The 22,257-nt window shown below is 53.9% G+C and overlaps 2 protein-coding genes across 3 annotated transcripts in view; both read left to right on the top strand.

Moving 5' to 3' along the window:
- Positions 1–2,295: 2,295 nt before the first annotated feature.
- Ttc34 (tetratricopeptide repeat domain 34) lies at positions 2,296–17,582 on the top strand. The gene is made up of 8 exons (XM_059256306.1): positions 2,296–3,076; positions 6,145–6,973; positions 9,051–9,276; positions 10,420–10,624; positions 11,695–11,861; positions 12,295–12,565; positions 13,265–13,479; positions 15,207–17,582. The coding sequence occupies exons 1-8, from the start codon at positions 2,296–2,298 to the stop codon at positions 15,732–15,734; spliced, it is 3,222 nt and encodes a 1,073-aa protein (XP_059112289.1). The 3' UTR covers positions 15,735–17,582.
- A 3,523-nt stretch (positions 17,583–21,105) lies between these two features.
- The window catches only part of Mmel1 (membrane metalloendopeptidase like 1), a 29,552-nt gene continuing 28,400 nt past the window's right edge, over positions 21,106–22,257 (top strand). The window contains exon 1 of one of the 2 annotated variants that reach the window (XM_059255494.1): positions 21,106–21,267. The gene's annotated coding sequence lies outside the window, so the exon portion shown is untranslated. The remainder of the gene's footprint in view (positions 21,268–22,257) is intronic. The other variant, XM_059255495.1, reaches the window with a different exon arrangement.

Genomic DNA, 22,257 nt, shown 5'->3' on the forward strand with positions numbered 1-22,257 from the left:
GGCCAGTGCCTGCAGGCCCTCAGGCTCCATACACCCTGGCAGGACACAGGGGACAGATCAGGGCTAATGTGATTGCCATAGTCAGTGCCCCTCTGTGCCCCAGGCTCTTCCAACAGCCCCATAGGACAGCCCACTCCATTACAGAGCTCGCCTAATTAGGGTAATTAAAATGAAAGTAATCAAAGTAACATAATAGGAAATTTCTTAATAAGCCCTCACCACTGCTGATTGCAAGAGTTCTGTGCCTTTGTGAATGTCAAGGAGCTGAAGAGAAAGTTGGCCATACAGGGAGATGGGCTTCGCTGACCGTGCCCACCCTGCATCCTCAGACCTCAGCCTAGGCCTTTCTGTAACATAGCTCCCACCACAGAGGGGTGTAGGACACATCCTGGGATGCGAACCTCTGAGAAGGATATCAGAGGACCCCACTCCCCAGGAACCTTGCATCCAGTCCCCAGAGCCCCTAGAAGCACTGTCCTATACCTGGACACCTTGGTGTGGTGAGTTGGGAGAGGCTACCCAAGACAGACTCTGTGCAGTCATGTGAAGCTGTTACCCAGCATGCCCCGTAGGGCAGCCGACTGAATCTGGACTGATTCTCCAGCCCCAGCCTCTACTCCCTCTTTCAACAACTGAGCCCTATGCCCCACTCCTCAGTCTAGACCTGGCCATCCCCAACGAGGAGGAATTCAAGCAGGGCTGCCAGAGCCAGGACAACCCCAGGAACAGGTTGTGGGCACAGAAATGTATCCTAGCCCACTTGCCCGGTTTAAGGAGCAGGCTGCGGGGCCAGGGACTTGGGCGAGTGAGAAGTCCCATGGGACACCAAAGTGGACAGGGGCCTGCAGGCAAGAGGGGTGGGAGTGACAGTGGATGTGGGCTTAAAGACGCCGTCAGAACATCCAAGGCTGAGTTCTGGGGTACAGAGACAAAGCCCGAATGTGATGGACAGGGACTAGCACAAAGTAGCTTCACCCAGAACCCAGAGGCTGTACACTCCTGAGCCTCCCTCTCCAAGACCATCCCAGGAAGCCTCGCCTACTTTCTTTGCCCTCCCCTCTGTACGATGCTAGGGCTGGGGAGGTGGACACTCAGCCCGAGTATGTCTGGCCACTAGAGGGCATAGCTGAGCAGCCAGGCAGCTTTGGGATGTTGACACTCTCCCTGGAAACTGGAGCTTGGCCTCACCTGGTCCTGTGTCTTCCGTGTTGGGCCAGCGTCTCTAAAGGGGCCCAGAGCACCTGGGGCTGACCAGCAGCTGCACCCACCACCCCTGGTCCCAGCCTAATAAGGAATTTGAGTCATCAGAGCCTTTCCATCCCCAGACCTGGCTGGTTCAGCTTGTGAGTGTTGAGCGCTGAGGGTAGGCATGTCTGTCAGGGAGGGCTTGTTGGGGCTCTTCACTGAAAGTACTTGAAGATCAGGAAATAAAAGGCCAAGAGTAGTTCCTGGGGTCAGAGGTCAGGGTTAAAAGACAGATTAGTCCTGAGTCTTACCTCAGAGCTGACCATGAGTTGTCCAGTGGTGCTCCCCACCCAGCTCCAGACCTGGCAGCTGGTGGCCCTAGCCCTCAGCCTGCTTCACCCAGGCATGAGCAGGTTGGTGGGGCTGTAGTGCTGGGTTGGAGTTCTGAGACACTCCAGTTATGTCCCTTCCTGATAAATGGATGGATCCAGGTGTCCCAGAGCTGGCCCGGGCCCCTGATTCCTTAAGCACTCAGCTGCTGCCCCAACATGGACACCAAGGCCCTCTGAGGCTGGCCTGAGTAGGCAGGGTCCTATTCCACTGGACAAAGGAGGAAACTGAGGCTCAAGAGATAAGAGTAACTTGGAATCCAGCCTGACGGGCCCTAGCAGAACCCATGCCCAGCTAATGGAGACTGCCTGCAAAGGGGTCCCCAAAACGTCTTTTTTTTTTTTTTTTTTTTTTGGATTTTTGAGACAGGGTTTCTCTGTGTATCTTTGAGCCTTTCCTGGAACTCACTCTGTAGCCCAGGTTGGCCTCGAACTCACAGAAATCCACCTGCCTCTGACTCACAAGTGCTGGGATTAAAGGCGTGCGCCACCACCGCCCAGCTCCAAAAATGTCTCTTTAGTGGCCAGGTCCCAGGTTCCACCCAGCAGGGTCTGCACAGGTTCTGAGACCTCAGTTGCAGGAGCTGAGAGGTTGCTCTGAGGCCAGGCTCAAGGGTGGCTACAGGGCAGGTGAACATGACACCTTGGACACTAACTACAATCCCCTCCTCTCCTGCAGGTACTCATGAAGACCCAACATGGACCAGTGGGGACTGAGAGCATGTCCGCTCAGGAGCTCGTGGCCTGCCTCTGCCAGGAGGGGGACAAGCACCTAGCCCTGGGGGAGCTGCCCCCAGCCACAGCCTTCTACCTGGCTGCCTTCAGCTGTCACGCCCCTTCAGCCATGCGGCACATGCGGGCTGTCCTGGCTGAGGCCCCAGGGGCACCTGTGGTGGCCACACTGGAGGCCTGGTGTCGTGGGGACAGTCAGATCCCTGACATCCACTGGGACGGCATGGCGGTGGTCTCCCTGACTGGGCCACTGGCCTCTGCCTTCCTTGGTGCCATTTACCCCGACCACCCTGCCACTGTCCTGTACCTTTTAGCTGGCCTGCTGGCTCGCGGGCGCCACGCAGAAGTGGTGCAGCGCTGCAATGCCCTGTTGGATGCATACTCCCAGCAGACCCTGGAGCTACAGCTGACCCGTGCCCTGGCCTGGGTCCTGTCTGTGGAGCAGGCCAGTGAGGGCATAGCTGCGTATCTTCAGACTTTTGCCTCCAGTGCAGACCGCACAGTGGCCTTCATCCATAGCCACCAGCAGCCCTACCTCCCCACACTACTTGGCACCCTCCAGAAGTACCTCTCAGGACAGCTGAAGGCCACAGGGAGCACTGGCCCACAGGAGACCAACTGCCGGGGACTCCTGGAGGCCCTGGACCCCAGGGGCAGCTGGGTGGATGCCATGTCCCCTAAAGCTCTGCTTCACAGAGGCAGATTCGAAGACTGCCTGGCGGCATGCAGCCGGGACCTTCAGCCTGACTCAACAGGGAGCAGACCCCAAGGTAGGAGAGTGAGTCACAAGTTACATTCTCCAAGGGCCAGGGCGACAGTCACTCCAGCCACAGCTAAAACCTGCCTATGGAGGGACCAGAGCTGGGGCTGGAGCTGGGGACATCACAGTGAGAACACAAAGAACCCAAAAGGAGCAAACAAGATTCTTGCCTTACAATACGCAAGGCACAAATCTGGCTGTTAGTCAGGGAGGGCTTCTCAGAAGAGGTGGCTTTTCAGTCTTTTCAGTTGAGACTGAACCAGTCCATGAATCAGAATCCATATGCCAAACCCCTTGGGAAGAAAGCTTGAAATGCCCTTGCCACCAAATAGTCAGGGTGGCTGGAAGGGGAGGAGGTGGCAGAGGCTGGGGCCTGGAGGACTTTGGATATTACCCTTACTTAAAGCCACAGGAGGTTTTTCAAACTGATGTAAGCATGCTTCTTCTGTTATTGTGTATGGATTGTGATTCAGGAGCCAGAGGCAGGCCAGACTTGCTGGAATCTGGAAGTCTGGGAGGAGGTTGGGAGACTGGGATGCCGGAAGGAGCTGGGGGAGGCTGGAGGAGAGGGTGCTGGGAAGGTGGGAGGCTGGGGGAGACTGGGAGGCTGAGAGGAGGCTGGAAGCTGGAAGGATAGTTCAGACTGGGAGGCAACATCGAGAGTCCCTGGACTCTCAGACAGGAGGCCATGGCCCTCAGACCGGGGAAGAATCTCTGCCGAGAGTGAAATAAGGAGTTTGAGGTGTCACTGAGTCACATGGGCAGGACTGTGGACATAATTAACGGGGGACCAAGAATGACTTAAAGTTAGCCTTGAAGACTTGACTGGGGAGGAGTTGACTGGGGAACCCTATGCTACCAGCTTTCTCTTGCTGTAACAAATACCTAAGACAACTTACAAAGAGTAAAGGTTTCTTTCAGCGCGCCGTTCTTTGTGGATTTCAGTCTGTGGTCAGCTGTCCAGAGGGTCTTACAGAGCAGCAAGGGGCGAGCACACAAAGCTACTGGGATGTAGTAAGGGGGGACAAAGTGTCTGTTGAGTGCCAGGGTTCCTGAGGGACACAGTGAGGAACAAGAAGGAACCAACTGGAGAGAACTGAAGGCTCCAATGATTGGCTCTCATGTGTGTGGGAGGCAAAAGTGCATCACATCATTTAAGACTTAAGCTGGCCCTTTAATCCCAGCACTCTGGACACAGAGGCAGGATTAGCAGGGTGAATGTGAATTCAAGGCCAGCCTGTTTACATTGTGAGCTCCAGGCCAGCCAGTGCTACATAGTGAGAGCCTGTCTCAAGACAAAAACAAAAACAACAATAACACTGGACTTGCCAAGTTTATGTTTCCAGAATAATATGATTCATCATGTTCAGCAATGCAATGAAAGAACATATGAGGCTAGAGAGATGGCTCAGCATTAAAAGCACTGGCCGCTCCTGTAAAAGACCCACATGGTGGCTCATGACCATCTGTAACTCCAGTTCCAGGAGATCTGATGCCTTTCTTTTTTCTTTTCTTATTTTTTTTTTTTTTTTTTTTTTTTTTTTTTTTGGTTTTCGAGACAGGGTTTCTCTGTGTAGCTTTGGAAGCCTTTCTTGGAACTCACTCTGTAGACCAGGCTGGCCTCTGCCTCCCGAGTGCTGGAATTAAAGGCGTATAGCACCACTGCCCGGCCCGATGCCCTCTTCTAACCTCCATGAGCACCAGGTGTACACATGGTGCACAGATATACATGCAGTTAAAATACTCATACACATAAAAAAATAAACAAATAAATCTTGCCAGGCTAATGACACACCTTAATCTCAGCACTGGGGTGGAGGTTGGGGGGGAGACAGAAGCAGGTAGATCTCTGAGTTCGAGGCTAGCATGCCCTACAGATTGATTTCCAGGACAGCATGGCTACATATAGAATTTGGAAATTGAGTTCAAGCAACTTAACTGATTACTAAAACAGAATTCAGCCCTCATCTGAGGAACACAAATAAATTGAGAGTTTTTACAAAGCACTGCTCAAATGTCTGGTGTACAATTTAATAAATACTAGCTGGGGTATATAACTCAATGGTGAAGTGCTTGCCTAACATGTATGCAAACCTGGGTTTGATACCCAACATCGCCCCCAAAAAAGGAAATTAATTGAGAAGTGAAATAATAATGAAAAAAATCAGCATCATAGGGATGGGAGAAGAGTCAGCCAAATTTAAAATAAAATGGAGATGATCTGATGTGAAAAACAAGAAAAAATGAATAGAGCCCTAGTGGGCTGTGGGACAATTTCTTAATTGTGTGTGTGGTTGTTTTCTTGGAAGGAAATGTGGGTGTGATGTCAGCAGCTGCAGGCCCTCTGCTGCTTCCGGGTTGACCTCTCTCCTGTTCACAACCCTTTGTTTACACCTTTGGCTTCTGCCAGGACAGGGGACCCTGGTGGGTGGGTGGGGGGGGGGGGGGTTTCTTGGTCAGTCTGTGCAAACTGGTAGTTTGTTGAGTTGCTGGGTTCAGGGCTGAGGTAGTGTGCTTCCCACATCCCTCCTCACACCCTGGGGCTCCCATCCTAACAATGGGAAGCAGACAGAAACCATGATTTCAGCCAGTGGCCGAGGTCCACCCACTCTTCGGGTAAGGGCTTCCGATTACTGAGTCCCTCCTTCCTGGGCCCTCTGCTATCTCGGTTTCCTACAGGGAAGGGTTGGGTCCCACGAAGGCAAGATGCAAAGATTCCAGGACTGGTGACCCTACAAAGTCAGAGTCAGAACCTCAGCTTCACAGAGTGGGCTGGATGGGGCTACATCCCTGAAAGGAAACTAAAACCCATCACTGAAAGTCAGGGCGGAAAGAAATGTAAATAAATTTTGATTGGGACTGAGAGGTGATGCCTACCCAGAGCCACTCTCGGGGAACAGTGCTGGGTGGCACCAGGGGCTGCTAACTGTGGTGCTGGCACATATGCTGCGGCATCACTTACGGGCGCCGTGAGCTTGGGGTTGTCCTTGTGTTTTCAGAGCCCTGGGTTACCCACGCACTTGGGGGAGATGCCCTGAGCTGACAGGAAGGCAGAGCAACACCTGTTTCTCCCCCCAGGTGAGCATCTGGCGGCCCTGCTGGTCACCCGCGCAGCCGCGGCCTTCTTCCTGGATGGCCGAGCCGGGGACGCGCTGCTGGACCTACAGGATGCCTTCCGTGAGAGTCCCGCCGGGGCACGGAGGCACTTCCAGGCCCTGCTGTCCGCCGAGGACCGCGAACGCCTGCAAGCTCAGGCGCAGGAGGCGGCGGACGTGGGCTTCGCCCGCTTCCTGGAGGCTGTGCGAAGCCGCCAGGAGCTGCGAGAGGACGCGGACCGCGAGCTCTTGGTTCCTGTGACCCACGCGCTCCACGTCCTGTTCCGCGTGGCGCCCGCCCGAAGGCGACCCGCGCTAGGGATCCGCCTGGCCGAGTGCCTGCTACTGTCCGGGGACGTGGCGGGGGCTCGCACGCAGTGTGAGCGCCTCCTGAGGCCCAGGCGTTCCGGGGAGCGCGTAGGAGACCGCACCGGAGACCTCGCGCCGCTGCTGGCGCTGCGCGGCTTCTGCGCGCTGCACGCGGGCGATGCGCAGCAGGCGCGCGATGATTTCCAGGCGGTGGTGGAGCGCGGGGCGCCGCATGCGGGGGGCTGCGTGCGCGCACTGTGTGGCCGAGGGCTGCTGCGGGTGCTCGAGGGCAGCGCCTTCTTGGGCGCGCTGGACTATGTCACCGCCTGCCGGCTGCGGCCGGGGGAGGCGCTGTTAGTCGCCAAAGCCTACGTGCCCTGGAACCAGCGAGGGCTGCTGCTGACAGTGCTGCGGGAGGAGGGTCGCAGGATGCTGCTGCGCTCGCCAGGCTGCGCGAGGAAAGCTGCGCAGGGGGCCGGCCCCGCCACACAGGCACAGGAAGGGTGAGACCTTGCCCTGCGCTGGAGATGGGGGAAGCTAGGGAGGGATGTCTGATAGAAAGCTGCGCTAGGATCGGCTAGGTGGCTTCCCTAAGCAAGGATGGGTGGGGATCTGGAGCCATGGCTGAGATCTCAGGATCCTGGGTCTCAGAAAGTGGTGCCTTGTGGGCTTCCTCCCCTTAATGTTAGGAACACACTGGCTCACACCTGCAACCTCAGCACTTGGGACATTGACACAGGAGGGCTGCCATAGAGCTCCAGGCCAGCCTGGGCTACAAAGGGAGACCTAGTCTCAAAAACAAAAAAAGCAAACAAACAAAAAAGTGAAAACCTGAAAAGGTCAGGGGGCTGGAGAGATGGCTTAACAGTTGAGAACAGGTGCTAGTAAGAGCCGGAGTTCAATTCCCAGCAACATGCATGGAGTAGCTCACATCAGCCTATAATTCCAGTTTCAGGAGATCCCTTGCCTCTGGCCTCCAAGGACACCTGCACTCATTTTCATACACACTCACACATGCGCACACACACACACACAATATTAAAAATAAAATATTTCCATTTTATTTTGTGGGTTTTTTTTGGGTTTTTTTGTTTGTTTGTTTGTTTTTTGCTTGCCTGTATTTATGCGTACCACGTGTGTGCAGTGCCAGCAAAAGCCAGCAGAGGGCATTAGATCTTGGGACTAGAATTCCAGTTGTGGTTACTATGTGGGTGCTGGTAATTGAACCCTAATGCTCTAGGAAAACATTCAGTGCTCCTAAACATTGAGCCATCTCTCCAGCTCCAAATTTTTTTTCCCTTTTTAAATGGAAAGGATGAAATCCTTGAACATTAGTCCCCTGCAGTGTGTCAGTCTAGTTATTTCTTACTGTGCACATAAAATGTCTCAAAATATGGATGTGGTGATATTGTGTTCCCCAATATATCGTGCACCCTAATAAATTTATCTGGGTCAGAGAACAGAACATCCACTAGACAGACATAGAGGCCAGAAAATGGTGGCACTCACACCTTTAATCCTAGCATTCCAGAGGTAGAAATCCCTCTGGATCTCTGCGAGTTCAAGGCCACACTGGAAACAGCCAGGCATTGGTGACTCACGCCTTTAATCCCAGGGAGTGATGGCAGAAAGCTGAAAGGTATATAAGGCATGAGGACCAGAAACTAGAAGCTTTTGGCTGGTTAAGCTTTTAGGCTTTGGAGCAGCACAGTTCAGCTGAGATCCATTTGGATGAGAACTCAGAAGCTTCCAGTCTGAGGAAACAGGATCAGCTGAGGAATTGGCCAGGTAAGGTAGCTGTGGCCTGTGGCCTGTTCTGTCTCTCTGATCTTCCAGCATTCACCCCAATACCTGGCTCCGGGGTTGTTCTTATTAATAAGACCATTTAAGATTCCTGCTACATATGGAGTTTTTGCTGAAGCTGCAGCTTGTATCCCTCCTCTTAAACTTAGTTGATGTTGAGTTTTATGTCTCCCTTTGTTGCTAAACACTTTTGTGACACCTTGTCCACAACAACACCTTGTCTCCAAAGGGGGACAGGTGTAGCTCTGGCTCAGTAGACAGCTCCAAGAAAGGGTCTTTGACTTCAAGTACTACCCACCTTGCCCTCCCAGACTCGTGTGACACATTGCTACCTGATGGGTGTACCTCCAGCTGTCTGTCCTTCGCCCACTGGGTCAGTCCACACCCCACACATACCCATGAGCTTCCTCTGCTGTGATGTGAATTACTGTTGCTATGTTTCTTCGTGGTGAGCCCAGCAAAGCCAAACCATCAATTCTTGTATTTATAAGAAAGGAAACTGAGGCAGGGTCTGCTCAAAGACCTTAGATGGCTTTGGTCCCGACTTCTGTATAGCACCTGCCCTGTGGGGTGGTAGAAAGAGCAGGGGAGAGGGTGAAGGGGCAGGTTAGGAATCTGGAGAGAGGTGATATTGTCCTTCCTCTGCAGCTCATTGGGAAAGGGTCTACAAAGACTACAGATATGGATGGGGACAAGATTCACTTGACGCCTGACCTCTTGAGCAATGTAGGGGATGCAGGAAAAGGCCTATCCCACATTGAGCCACCCTCTCCATAGGGATGCCTGTGGTGTGTACCAGCTGGCCATGCTGCTAATGGAGCTGGATGCGGAGGATGAGACTTCCTGCCTCTTGGTGGCTGATGCCCTGTACCTCTTGGGCCGCCTGGATGATGCTCACAAATCCCTGCTGGTTGCCTTGTCCCGGAGGCCCCAGGCAGCCCCTGTGCTGGTGCGGCTGGCCCTGCTTCAGCTGAGGAGGGGCTTCTGCTATGATGCCAACCAGGTGAGAAGTCCCAGGTGGGCTTGTTCAGGTAGGAGTGGGCACAGCTCTGCGGCGGACACCATGCAACCTGTGACCCCATACCTGCTCCCTGCAGCCTGGGCTTTGGAACAGGCAAACCTCATTAAGCCCCACTCCACCACCTGCTACCAGCCCTCACCTCTCTGACCGTCATTGGCTGAGGTAGTGCCTGGGACCTGGGAGGTGCCAGCATACAGTAGGTGCTTCCTATTTGCTTTGGCTATGGTATAATGTGGTATAAAGTGGCCAAGAACCAATGAATCATAGGCCCAGCTCCTACTCAAGCCTAACTCTGCTTACCAGCCTCTGAGAACCCCTGCTCCCTGAATGGCGGAGTTTAAGACCTGGCCCAGGTGTTGTGAGCTTTCGGGTTTGCACTGAGGTCCACAGGTCATGTTTCTGGGGGGATTTGGGGCCTCGAGGTCTAGGCTGAGGGATCAGCCAGCTTCTTCATTGTCCTCTGACCTGGCTGGAACCCTGATCCGCTGGGCAGAAGGGTAGGTAGAAATCTGTAACTAACCAATCCTTCTCTGCCAGGGACAGGAATCTGCAGCAGGCCCATGGGAAACAGTGTGTGTTTCCCAGGATGGAGTTATGGAGGGAGGAGCTTGTCTCTGCCTGAGGAGTTCACCCTGGCTAGGGCCCAGACAGACCCTTGGCTTTTGGTCCACACCTTATGAGCAGCTCCCCAGAGTCCCTGTGCTGTTCTGAGGTCCCTTGCTCAAACTTGTTCAAGCCTCCCTTGGGTCAGCATGTTGGGGTGGGGTCTCCCCCCATGTGACAGAGGATGACACCAAGACTCAGGGAAAGGAGAACCTGCCCCACCCCACCTCGACATTCTGCAGAGGGGACTTCTACTGCAGAGTGCTTCTTCACCCCCCACATCCCTGTCCTCTTTGGAGGAGACACAATAAATGGGGGACAAACATACCTTCAAGGGTTTAAACAGTTAGTGCTTCAATGCATGGAAAACCTTTCAGTGCTCAAAATAGACAGCTTTCCCCACCCCAGGTTTGTGGAGACAGGGCCAGGCCCTCCTAAGGGCAGCAAGTGCTGGGAAGGGCATGGGTAGGAGGAAAAGAGTCCTTTGGGAGGACAGTGATGACGCCACTCTTGCTCCCACAGCTGGTGAAGAAGGTGGCCCAGTCTGGAGACACAGCCTGTCTCCAGCCTACCCTGGACATCTTCCACCATGAAGACCTGCAGTTGCTGCAAAACCACTGCCACACACGGGCGTTGAGCATCCTGCGGGCACGGCCAGGTGGGCGCGACAGCGAGGCCCACACCAGGGAAGCCATCGCCTACCTCTCTCTGGCCATCTTTGCTGCAGGTAAGAACCCCCACCAGTCCCGGGGGTCTAATCCTGTGCCAGATGCGTGGGAGACACGGGATCAGAGGACAAGCTTGCTCCACACAATCCTGTGCCCTGGAGCCATCACAGTGTGGACAAGATGGGACCATTTGCCAAGATCACCTGAGTGCTAAACCCTGGCTGTCCAACGAACATACCAAGGCCTGAAAAGGGGCTGGGCTAGCTGGGACCCTGCCCCCCCCCCATGCTCCACTCCGAGGTGTAGGCCAGACCTTGGGTCCCCTGAGCCCTTCACAGTAGTGACAGGTTTTGTATGACCACACGTGGCCTCCACATCCAGCCAAGCCGTCCCATCTGGGCTGCAGCAGATCTGCCCTGAGTGTGCTGGAGTGCAGCGCTCAAATGCCCTGGTGCTAATGCAAGTGCCTGGAGCCTGGCAGCGCCAGGGGTGGGAGAGTGTAGAGCTTCACTCGGATTGTGGTGGCTTCGTGGTGGCTTGTATTGGCACCGCCCCATGGCTCGCTCCTCAGAAGAGAGCCCATGGGAGGCAGGAGGGGAGTGGTTAGTGTCCTGATTCCAGTGGGTCACCAGTGGCAGGGAAAGGTCAGGGCCCAGAGCGGCTTGCAGAGTGAGCATGTGGTTCCCTGTGTGGGGCATTAGATACACAGAAGGAGTGTGCTAGAGGCACTCTGTTTAGGGAAGGGCTCCATCTCCCAGAGTTCACTGGGAATTGCTGCCCACCTTGAGCCCCACAGCCTACCCACCACATGTTTCTTCTCTCTACCCTGGCCTATGGACCTTATCCTACTACTCAAGTCCTGCCTATCCCTTTCCCCAAAAACAGTGGCATAGACCTTCTTAGAACACCCTAACTATCCACTAGTCCCCCCAGGCACCACCCCTCCTGGTTGGGCTTCTGCCCTGGGGCCAGTAACCCTGGCAGCCTAACTCTGTCTTGGTACCCAATGGAGTGCTAGCATCCAAGGGGTGACCTTGTGTTCCTGTGCCCACCCAGGCTGGACACTAGATGGAACTCTGTACAAGAACCCCAGCCAAAGCCATGTCCTGACCACATTTACTTCCTTCAGGGAGTCAGGCCAGTGAGTCCCTCCTCACCAGAGCCCGCTGTTACGGGCTCCTGGGTCAGAAGAAGACCGCCATGTTTGACTTCAACTCCTTGCTTCGGGAGGAACCAAGGAACGTGCAAGCTCTGTGTGGGCGAGCCCTCGTGCATCTGGCCCTGGACCAGCTTCAGGTGCCAGCCCATCCTCCCTACCTGGGGCCGGGCAAGCAGGGGTGAGGGAGAACAGGATGCTGCCTTCCTCCCGTGCTGAAGGAGGGTGGGCACGGTCGGTCCTTCCAGAGCCATCGGGGTGCATGTCAGAACTCGGTATCCCCCCAGAAACACTGCAGGGAACAAGAGCCACATTCCCACAGATCCACGTTTGGGTAAGCCTGCCTTCCCCGCTTTCCTGCCTCAGTCTGCCTGGATAGATGCGCAAGCTCTTGGGGCAACTAAGTGGATCTTAAATAATTCCATGCAGATGGTAGGTAGGCCAGGATAGTCAGAGTGGGGAAGGGTGGGTGACAGACCCTCTGAGCCTCCAGGGAGAGAACTTGAGAAGAGAATGGAAGGATGGGAGAGAGCCCTCCCACCCTGATGCTCACAGGCCCTCCTCCCTTGGCAGGAAGCTGTGGATGACATGGTTTCCGCCCTGAAGCTCGACCCAGCCACTGTGATCTCTGAGATCCACTCCCTGAAGCCAGAAGTTCAGTTGCCCCTCACTCAGGGCCTCCATACCCGCTGCCAAGCCCTCCTAAACCAGTGGCTGGATGCTGGAGGCCCCCTCAGAGGGGAGGACACCCAGAGCCTCCTTGCCATCGGGGAGGCGCTGATTAGAATTGACGCTACACAGCCCAGCTGGCACCTGCTTCTCACAGACATCTTCACAAGACTGGGTGTGTGGAAGAGTGGGGAGCATGGGCCTCTGTCCCACACTCCTGGTCCTCTGTGTTATTCTCTGTGGAGAAGGAGTCCCTGTACTATGCCTTCTACGTTTCCAAATCCTGTGACCTCTGACCCGTGTAGGGGCTGTGCAATGGCAACTCTCTGGCTTTTTGTTTGTTGTTTGTTTTGTTTTTCAAGACAGGGTTTCTCTGTACAGCCCTGGCTGTCCTGGAACTCGATCTGTAGACCAAACTGGCCTCAAACTTAGAAATCCATCATCCTCTTCCTCCCTAGGGCTGGGATTAAAGGCGTGTGTCACCATCACCTGGCTTTACTCTCCAGTTTTTCAAGTCACATCCCTGTTGGCAGAGAAAAGGCCCAAAGAACCAGTGAATCCACATATGCCATGTGGATTTCCCTGTCACCCCCTTGTTTGAAAGGAAGCTCTCTGTAATCTGCATTTACCCTCCAAAGACTTAGGGGTTGCTCCACAGCTCTGCTCCTACTGGGCTGAGTCTGTTCCTATTAACTGGACCCCAACCAAGACAGAATGGGGGACACAAGAGTAGCTCCCTAGGGCTAGATGTCCCCGTTCCTGGGCATGCCTCTGCCCCAGACACACACACACACACACACATACACACACACACACACACACACACACACACACACACACACACACACTGACCATTTTCTCCTGATTCCCACAGGCAAGTATCAGGAGGCTGGCACCCACTTGCAAGAAGCCCTCCACCTCACCCCATCATCAGAGGCTGCCCAAGCCCGGCGAGGCCTGCTCCAGCTTAAAAGGGGAGATGCGTCAACTGCTGCCCACGACTTGCAGTGCCTGGCAGAGATAGACACTCAGGACCTTAGCTTCCTGCTGCGTCTCCTTGAACCCCCAGAGCAGCAGAGTCTCACCCAGGTATGCAGCACCCCATGAGCCCCATGCTGACCTTGTCCCAGTACCACAAGCCTCAGAACTCCACACCCACCCAGGCAGCTCTTCCCTTCTTGCTGTTGGCTGGCTTCCTTGGGTTTGGGTTTGATCAAGTAAGAAGCCCCAGATCTGACCAAGGAAGATTTCTAGATACACTATCCCTGCTTTGCTTGTAACTGGAAGCCATAAGTGACTTGGGCACCTAATGCTGGTACAAGGCCCACTCCAGGACCCAGCTCAGGCTGGGAAGACCAGGAGAGGGTGTACAAGTCCAGGCTTTAGGCCTTGGAGTCAGAGAGACATGGAGCAAACAAGTGTCTCTCCAAATGCCTCCCTCTCTCCATTGATAATGAATTCTGCCAGTCGAGCGACATGGAAAAGGGCGCATCAGAGAGTGGCTGTAACAGCAGGATTGGCAGAACAGTGTTGACGGCTTCCCAGGAAAAGGACCTGCTGCCCAGAGGGAGGGGACAAAGGCTGTGACGGTGCTAGCTGGACTTGAACTTAGTGGAGCGGCTAGGCTGGAGTCCACCGGCTTTATAGAATAGTATTCTAGTATAGAGTTCTAAGGGACTAAAGCCTCAGGGCAGGGAGGGCCTGGGATCTGGCCTGTGAGCTAAGAGAAAGGGGTCAAGGCACCCAGGGAAGGTGGGCGAGAGTCCCCAAGCTTACACAGGGTCCGGAGCTTGGGGAGTCCTAGGGTTGGGTGGGGCCAGAGATGTCTCTGAGGTCCTAGGTGCCGGATAGGAGTCCCAGAACTGGAGGGGTCTAGGGAGTGGGATCCTGAAGCTCTAAAAGGGTCAGAAGAGGAATCGTGATCCCTAAGCTGTAGGAGGACTAGGGAATCTTGAGTTCTGGAGGGCGGGGGGAGGGGGGACGCCGCTACGGGGTTTCTGGAGCTTGAGCAGGGAATGGGGACTTGAGATAGATGCCTGGGGAGGTCCCGGTGCTTGAAGGGGAGAATCGAGAAAACACTGGGGAGACCCCAAGGCCTAAGAGTCTCAGACCCCAGGGGCTGGGTTTAGCAAGGCAGCATTTGGTTGCCCAGCAACAGGGACCAACCCGGAAATGGCCTTTCCTAGCTTCCTGCCCCCCTCCCACTGGTCCCGCCCGCCACTAGCGGTCCTGCTATGCTGCGCCTGCGCCTACACAGTCAGCACCCCTCCCGGAGATGGTCAGAGACAGCCGTCTACAGAGTTTGGGTGTACCTCTGTGCTGATGGTTTTTGAGTTCCTTCTAGCTGCACCCGGCAGTCACGAGGAACAGGCAGCTCAGCAGGGAAGGCAAGAGGTCTTGCAGGTCACACAGCAGGGAGCAAGAAGAACAGGTGCCCTTGTGAGAGCCTCAGAGGCTAAAGGGAGCCTTCAGTCTAGTGCAGAGAGATGGCACTGCACCCCATGCGGGAAAGCCGGTTCCCTGTCCCTATTGGCCCCGGGACCCTTCAGCCCTCCTGGCAGAAACATCTAACACCGTGCGGTGTTTGCCCTCTGCAGTGAATGCAGAGCACTGGGACCAAGGGGAGGCAGCCATACTAGGCCAGCTGCAGCCCTCCATCACAGGGAGTCGTCTACCTAGGGGCCTCGAGGCATCCCTACCCATGACCCAGCCCCCAGAAGTGGGTGGGTTTCCTGCACAGGGAGAGAACCGGACACCAACAGAGGCTGACTGCAGAGAGGCTAACTCTGTGTGCTTTCTCTGTGTCCCCTGCACAGGCCGCTGCCAAGGAAGCAAGCAACCTCTTGGATTTAGGACAGCCCGGGCGGGCACTGGGCTACTGTTCTTTGGCAGTCCTGGCTGGTGGCAGCAGTCCTTATTACCTGCGTCTCCGAATGGCCTGCTTGACCCAGCTGCAGGAATATGGCCGGGCACTCAGGGACCTGGACCATGTGCTGCAGGAGGGTGCAGGGAACGGTGACCTCCCAAGGCGGACAGAAGATTTCTGTTCCCGGGGTCGCCTGCTACTGAGTCTGGGAGATAAGGATGGAGCTGCAGGGGCCTTCACCCAGGCCTTAACCCTGTCACCAGCTCAAGCTCAGAGCAGCCTGTCAGAGCAACCAGGCCGGGCCCCCACAGCCAGTGTGTTCTTGATCCATGGGCAGCACTGTCTGGAGGAGCAGCGCTATGAGGAAGCCTGGACAGCGGCCCAGAATGGCCTCCTGGTGGACCCCAGCCACAGTGGGCTGAAGAGGCTGAAGGTGAGGACTCGCAAGGAGGGGTCCTCTGGCTGCAGACTACACTGACCAGTAGCTAACCCACCTGACTCCCCCACCAGCACCTAACTTCTCATCTAGGGTGCATCTGACTCCCCAGATCCAAGAGCTGCTGTCTCCACTGGCCACCCATCCCTGTCCTTTGCTGTAGGACTAGAGGAGACAGTTCCTGCTTATGCAGAACAGCTGTGCTGGGTGGCTCACAGCCCCACTGAAGTGGGCAGACCTGACGCTCTGCTCACACCTGGCCTTGGAGTAGCCAAAGGCAAGATCAGGGCTGGCACCTGACAGTCTTGGGGGAGATGTGCTGTCCCAGAGAGCCCTCCCTGGGAAGGAAGCTGCTTAGACTGGGCCTGGACTGCCTCCTGCATCAACTTTCCCCAAGGTCCAGACTTCCTAGATGCATTTGTGGAACTGGCTTTGCAAGGGCGTTCCCCAGGGAACTCCACGCCCGTGCCATCCAGCACAGCCCAGGCAGCCCCTTTCTTCCACCGGTCCTCTTAGGGTTGAGAGACCCCAGGTTTCCACTTGGCCTTGGCCTGTCCAAGTTGTCAGCATGTGATTTGGTCCTTCTGAGCTGTGACAGCAATTTCTTCCCATCCAGTCTTGCTCCCTGTCACGGGGCTCCAGCCAGTCACCGTCACGACCTCCATCACCAAAGCTGTCATTACAGTGGACAGGGCTGCTTGGCACTAAGTGGCACAAACCCCTTCCCGGGTTCTCCTGTGAGGGTGAGGGCAGTGTGTCTGAATTCTGAGCACTTCCCTTTGCCATGGGCTGCTCTCTCTGCCCCATCCTCCAGCAGTCTTTAGCCCCATAGAAACCTGCTGCCTCACCTCCTAGACAGACCAACTCCCAGGCTCAGACACACATGATTACTGATCCTGCCCATCCCCCGGCAGCGACGAAGTAACTGGGTGGGGTCAGCAGCCCCCTTCCTACGAAGGCCTCACTTGCCTTGTCATCCCTCTGTGGTGTGAGAGCCTTCCTCCTGGCTGCTATAATACCTGAGACCTGCCAAGCTCTGCCTCAGTGCCACAGGGGACTAGGAAGAGCAGGGAGCCTAGAAAGGCTTCTGTGAGGCACAGCCTGGTTCCTGCCTTCCTTCCCCACCACAGCCTCCCAGATAGCCTGATGTACCTCTCCCCAGGTTGCCCCTTCACCCACCACATGTCCATCTCTCCACCTGTGCGTTCCTTGGCACTGCAGACACTTGCCAACACCCAGCAGGACCAAGGTCAAGGCCACGGAATCCTGGTGGCTTAAGGTGGGTCAGCATGGAGATGGCAGGCAGGTGTCACCTGGGCAGACCCTCCCCACCCTGTGACTTTTATTCCTGCTGTCCTTCAACCTGAGGTGTCTTGTCACGTTCATCTACTCAAGGACATCTCGGTCCTTGTCATTCTAAGCATGAAGGCACTGGAATCTGGTAATGTTCTTCCCAGGCCTCTCCTTCTCCAGCCACAAGGGGGCATCACCCAGCACCTCATGGTTCATCTCACAGAGTCTTGGTGCGCGAGTGTGCACACACACATACACACACACACACACACACACACACACACACACACACACACACACACCCCACTGCTTAGCTGGCACCTTGCTATGGTCTAAATGTGTTCCCAGAATTCATTTGTTCAGATCCCACTACCAATGAGATGGTGCCACCATGTGGGGTCTTTCGGATGGGGAGGGAGGAATTAGATTGTAATGATGGAGCCTTAAAGATTGGGATGAGTGGCTTTATAAGACACTTTAGCCCACCCATGTGTGAGGACAGTATGTGAGGCCAGGATGCAAGCCTGCCCCACATGCCCACCAGTACCCAGCCTTGGATTCCACAGTCATGATAAATAAATCTCAATTGATAAAGTTCCCAGCCTGTAAAATTTTTGTCGTAGCAGCTGAGTGAACTGAAATAGTGTCTCCTCACCACCACCTCTGCCCTGACCACAGACCTCTGGGCCCTGAAGATGGAGGGGAATCTTAGCTAGCCAAGCCCCCTCAGCCCACACATGGTCTCATGAAACAGTCCCAGGCTATATTAGGCACCACAGCAGTCTGAAGATCTTGGTGGAGGTTTCTAGAAGCTGTGCGTGCACCCTAACTAGGGTCTATGCCTACAGGCCATTTACAGGGCTACATAGGCCCCCACCATCCTGGAGCTCACATTCTGCAGATCCAACCACCTACTTGCAGACCCCAAACTCCTGCCCACAATCTCCCAGCTCCTTTCTCCATGTTTGGCTGGAATGGAAAGAACCCAACCCTGTGCCCCCGGGGCAGGTGTCTAGCCCTTTTGTGGTTCCAGTGTCTCTGGTTTATTGGGGACCATGGAGTCCAGCTTTCACTGCACCAAGCAAACCATGAGTCACTTCCAGCAGAGTGTGATCTGGAACAACAGAGTTCTCATCAGGATCTGTGTGCACAAAGCCCCCCAATCCAGTTGGCTATCACCCTAGACTCTACTCCCACCCACATTCCCAGGACTCCTGAAGGTGTCAGTGTGTAAACCACAGCCTGAAGGGCCCAACTTGGTCTTTATTCACACTCAGAGGTTCCTAAAACCTGACCTGCTAAGGGCCTAAAGCCAGGTCGTTTAGCACTAACTCACCATGGGGTTTTCAAATGAGAAAGCCTGTTGTCCCCATATGTTTCTGGTGGAGGGTCCCTTGAAAGGCTGGGGCCCCTGAGTTCTCATCTCAGCCCATCCAGATGTGCAAGTTTCAGAGTCAAGTTCCTGTTCAATGCCCTAATTTTCTCATAAGAACTCAGTAAGGGGCTGAGGACACAGCTCAGTAAAGTGCTTATTTTACAAGCACAAGGACCTCAGTTCAATCCTCAGAACTGGGGTGATAAAATGCCAGGCCAGAGTGCCACACCTATAATCTCAATGCTGGGAAAGCCAGAGACAAGTGGACAGCCAGCCTTCCTACCTGTGTAGGCAGTGGGAAACGTCCGTGAAGGAGGCTGAAGCCACACCAGAGATTCCCACAGCACCAGTTCATATGGAGAGCTATTATTTCTTAGGAAGTTGTTAGTGTAACTGGGGTAAAGATAACTCATAAATCACATATTGAAATGTTCTGAGGCATCCGTCAGACCAGCCAGCTCCCCCTCTCTGCTCAGGAGACTAGCTCTCTACTAACACTACCCAGCCCCTTGTAGGTGAAGCTTGAGCACACCTGTCTGTCATTGGGCATACAATTGTTTTCATGATAAGATCCATCTATGTTTGTTAAGCAGTATCAACTTGCCTGGATTTGGAATCACCTGGGAGATATACCGCTGGGTGTGTTTCCAAGAGTATTTCCAAAAAGGTTCAACCAGAGAGGGCGGAACCATCCTAGATGTGGGCGGTGCCATTCCATGAGCTGGGGTGTAAGTGGAGGCAGAGTTTTCTGTCCTGACCACCTGGTCCCAAATAACACACAAAAGCTTACATTAATTACAAAATGCTTGGCTGTTGGCTCGGGCTTATTGCTAACTAGCTCTTATATTTAAATTAAACCATTTCTATTCATCTATGTATTGCCACATGGCCATGGCTTTACCAATCCTCTGGCATCTTGCTTCTTCGGTGGCTGACTTGTGTCCCTCTTGACTCAGCCCCCCTTCATCCCAGTCCTCAGTTTGATTGTCCCCCTAACCTTGCCGTAGGCCAAATAGCTTTATTATTAGCCAATGAGAGTAATACATATTCACATCCTACAGAAGGATCATCCCACAGCACAGATGTTACAGAAGGCCTTGCAGATACTCATTCAACCCTGTGAATCAATTTAATAGATTTCTGGTTTTAGCAAGTGTTACTCTTGTGCTAGCAATAGTAACCTTATTGGCTTTAAAATGTTTTGGCTTACTTACGTAAGATTGTAAAACAGAGAGATAGAGAAAAGGCTGTATTTGCTGTAAAGCTGCATAACCTCCAAAATAACTGATTGTTGCATATAGAAAGAGGGGATATTGTTGGGAGAATTCCTGTGGGGCTGCAGCTGGTTTGACTCCAGAGAGTTAGCACCTAGCCTTAATCTGCCTTTTGTGATTGCTACCTTTTGTTTCTCCGTACCCTCTATGTGAATCTTGTCTAAGAGTTTTCTGAAGATGCACAGCCTATGCAAATTTGGTTGAAGAAAAACCTGGAACACCATTTGGCCAAGAATTTGCATTTGGCATTGTCCCTTTTGGGAAGCTTAGATGAGAGGTGTTGGGGTATGAAGATTAACTTGAGAAAAGGTGTAAACTGGAGAAAAACAAAAGGGCCCTTTGCTAAGCTACAGTGGACCAGTCCATAGAGACAGATCCCCCCTGCAGCTGGGAAAGGCTAGAAGCATCCTTGAGGTGCCTCTGTCTCTTGATTCCATGGACCCATGTGAACACCCACACCCGATATGCAACCCTAGGGTCCTGGACTGAATAAAAAGGAAAAAGTGAGCTGAGCACCAGCATTCATCATTCTGTGTCCTGACTTCCCGATCATGATGCACTGGACCTTCAAACTGCTCTAAACTAAATCCTTCCTTAGTGTTTTTGTTAGGCACTTGTTCATTCCAAAAAGAAAAGTAAACTACTAATTCCACCCAAAATCCCAGGTGATGGACCTAAGGTCTGAGCCCAGCTCTGAGCTAAGGTGGAGACTGCCCTCCCCACAGGCCATGGGGCCACCCTCAGAAGCCATCAAAGCACAAACCCAGTGTTTCCAACAGCCCCATTAGGAGATTGTTTTCTTGGGACCCTGGCTTTGCAGTCCTGCCCTTCCAGATGCCCTTGGAGGCCAGGAGCACTTGTCCATGGGCCACCAGTCAGGCCCGAAGTCAGCCCTTGCTTAGGGCCCTTCCACTTTCTTTGAGCATATTCCTGGCTCATATTTGAAGATCTGGAAGACAGCTTCTGAGTCCAAAGCCCCTCTTCCAGGTCCCTAGCCAGGCTCCCTCCCTGGCTCTGGGTTGGAATCTGAACTTCACAATTTCCCCACATGCCCTGGGAAGCAGTCCAACCTCTCACTATCCTCTCGAGTGAGGATCCTTTCTGTTGCCATGCCTGTTCATCTCGATGGGCAGGGCCTCCCCTATGCTGGCAAGTTCTCCGTAACCACCCCTCACCCACCCAGAGATTGCAGGGAAGAACACCAGAGGAGGGGCCACTCATATCAGCCTGCACAGAAACCCTACCAACACCTCAGGCCAAATGAGCATCGGATTTCCTTCTCAGCAGTCCCTAGATCCCTTTGGACTAGAGTCAAGAGACAGAAACGAAAGGGAGACAGGGCTTGGGGGGATCAGAACACCCACTCAGCAGGGTCCCTGTGCCAGAAAGCACATCTGCCCCTCCCCCACACTGAAGCCCATGGAATGCCTGAGTATGTCACATCTCCAGGGAGTTCATGCCATCACAAAGGTGAACCAGGAGCCAGTACCGTGTGACCTCACAGCCAGATCAGCCTGACTGCTGCTCTACTCCACCCAGAGCCCATCTTGGCCAGCTCACTCCAGCTCTGAGACATCCTAACCCAGCCTTTAAGGATTTGCCCAGTGGTGGCTACGGCTCCTGAGATCACTAGGTAAGGTTCACTGAGAGGGCCCTGCCCGGCTGCTTCACTGGGCGGTATCTTGTTTTGTTTTGTTGTTTGGGTTTGGGGTTTTTTGTTTGTTTTGTTTGAGACAGTCTCACTCTGTAATCCAGACTGGTCTTGAGATCACAGCGATCCTGCTGTCTCAGCCTCCCAAATGCTAGAATTCCAGGCATGCACCATCACACTTGACAACTAAGCTTTGTCATGGCACCCTCTGAGAACCCAGGCATTTCATTCGAGGGCACCGAGCATTTCAACATTTCATCACCTACACCTAGTTGGGTAGCCCCTTTGACCCACTTCCTCCCTGAAAGGCCCCTGTCCCCTCATCATGACAACCCAGAGAATCTCCTGGAAGATCTCCAGGAAGACGAAAACCCACTTCAGGGCCTGGCCGCACTGACTCCTTTCCCTCATACCCAACACAGACATGCCCCACCTGCCCCAGGCCACCTGGCTATGTTTTTTGGGTTGTTTGTTTGTTTGTTTGTTTGTTTGTTTTATTGTATGTGCCTTGTTAGCAAGAAGTAAAGTTTTCAGGACAGAATGATGTGAGCTGGCAGAACACAGAATTATCTAATGCATTTGGAGTCAGAACAGGTTGCTGGAACATGAGCTTCAAAGGCCAGACCCATGCCCAGGCTTGTCCTGCAGGGTTGACATACACTCGTTCACTCACTCATTCACTTACTCATTTGCCACTCATTCTTTCATTCACTCACTTTTTCAGCTGGTGCTGTGGATGCCCCACATGAAGACACAGGAGCCCCAGGCCTCGGGGAGCTGGTAGTCTCATAAGTATGACATGAATCAGAACAATTGGGGTTTGTAGAACTGTATGTCAGGATAACACAGAACAGGAGCTGGCTAAGGTTGCTCAGTCGAACTTGAAAGCCAGGTCAGTGAAGGCCCCTGAAAGATGGGGCCTTCTCCATTTTCCCCTTAGTTAGGGACCTGGGAGATGGGCATCCTAACAAG

Source organism: Peromyscus eremicus, chromosome 2 (assembly GCF_949786415.1).
Source record: "Peromyscus eremicus chromosome 2, PerEre_H2_v1, whole genome shotgun sequence".
NCBI classification, from domain to species: domain Eukaryota; kingdom Metazoa; phylum Chordata; class Mammalia; order Rodentia; family Cricetidae; genus Peromyscus; species Peromyscus eremicus.

What these genes read in the sequence shown, in the direction of transcription:
- Ttc34 (XM_059256306.1), top strand. Translation starts at nt 2,296, where the DNA reads ATGTCCGCTCAGGAGCTCGTGGCCTGCCTCTGCCAGGAGGGGGACAAG. An exon ending in AACAGGGAGCAGACCCCAAG is followed by an intron (nt 3,077 to 6,144) that starts GTAGGAGAGTGA and finishes TTCTCCCCCCAG; the next exon opens with GTGAGCATCTGGCGGCCCTG. An exon ending in AGACATCTTCACAAGACTGG is followed by an intron (nt 12,566 to 13,264) that starts GTGTGTGGAAGA and finishes TGATTCCCACAG; the next exon opens with GCAAGTATCAGGAGGCTGGC.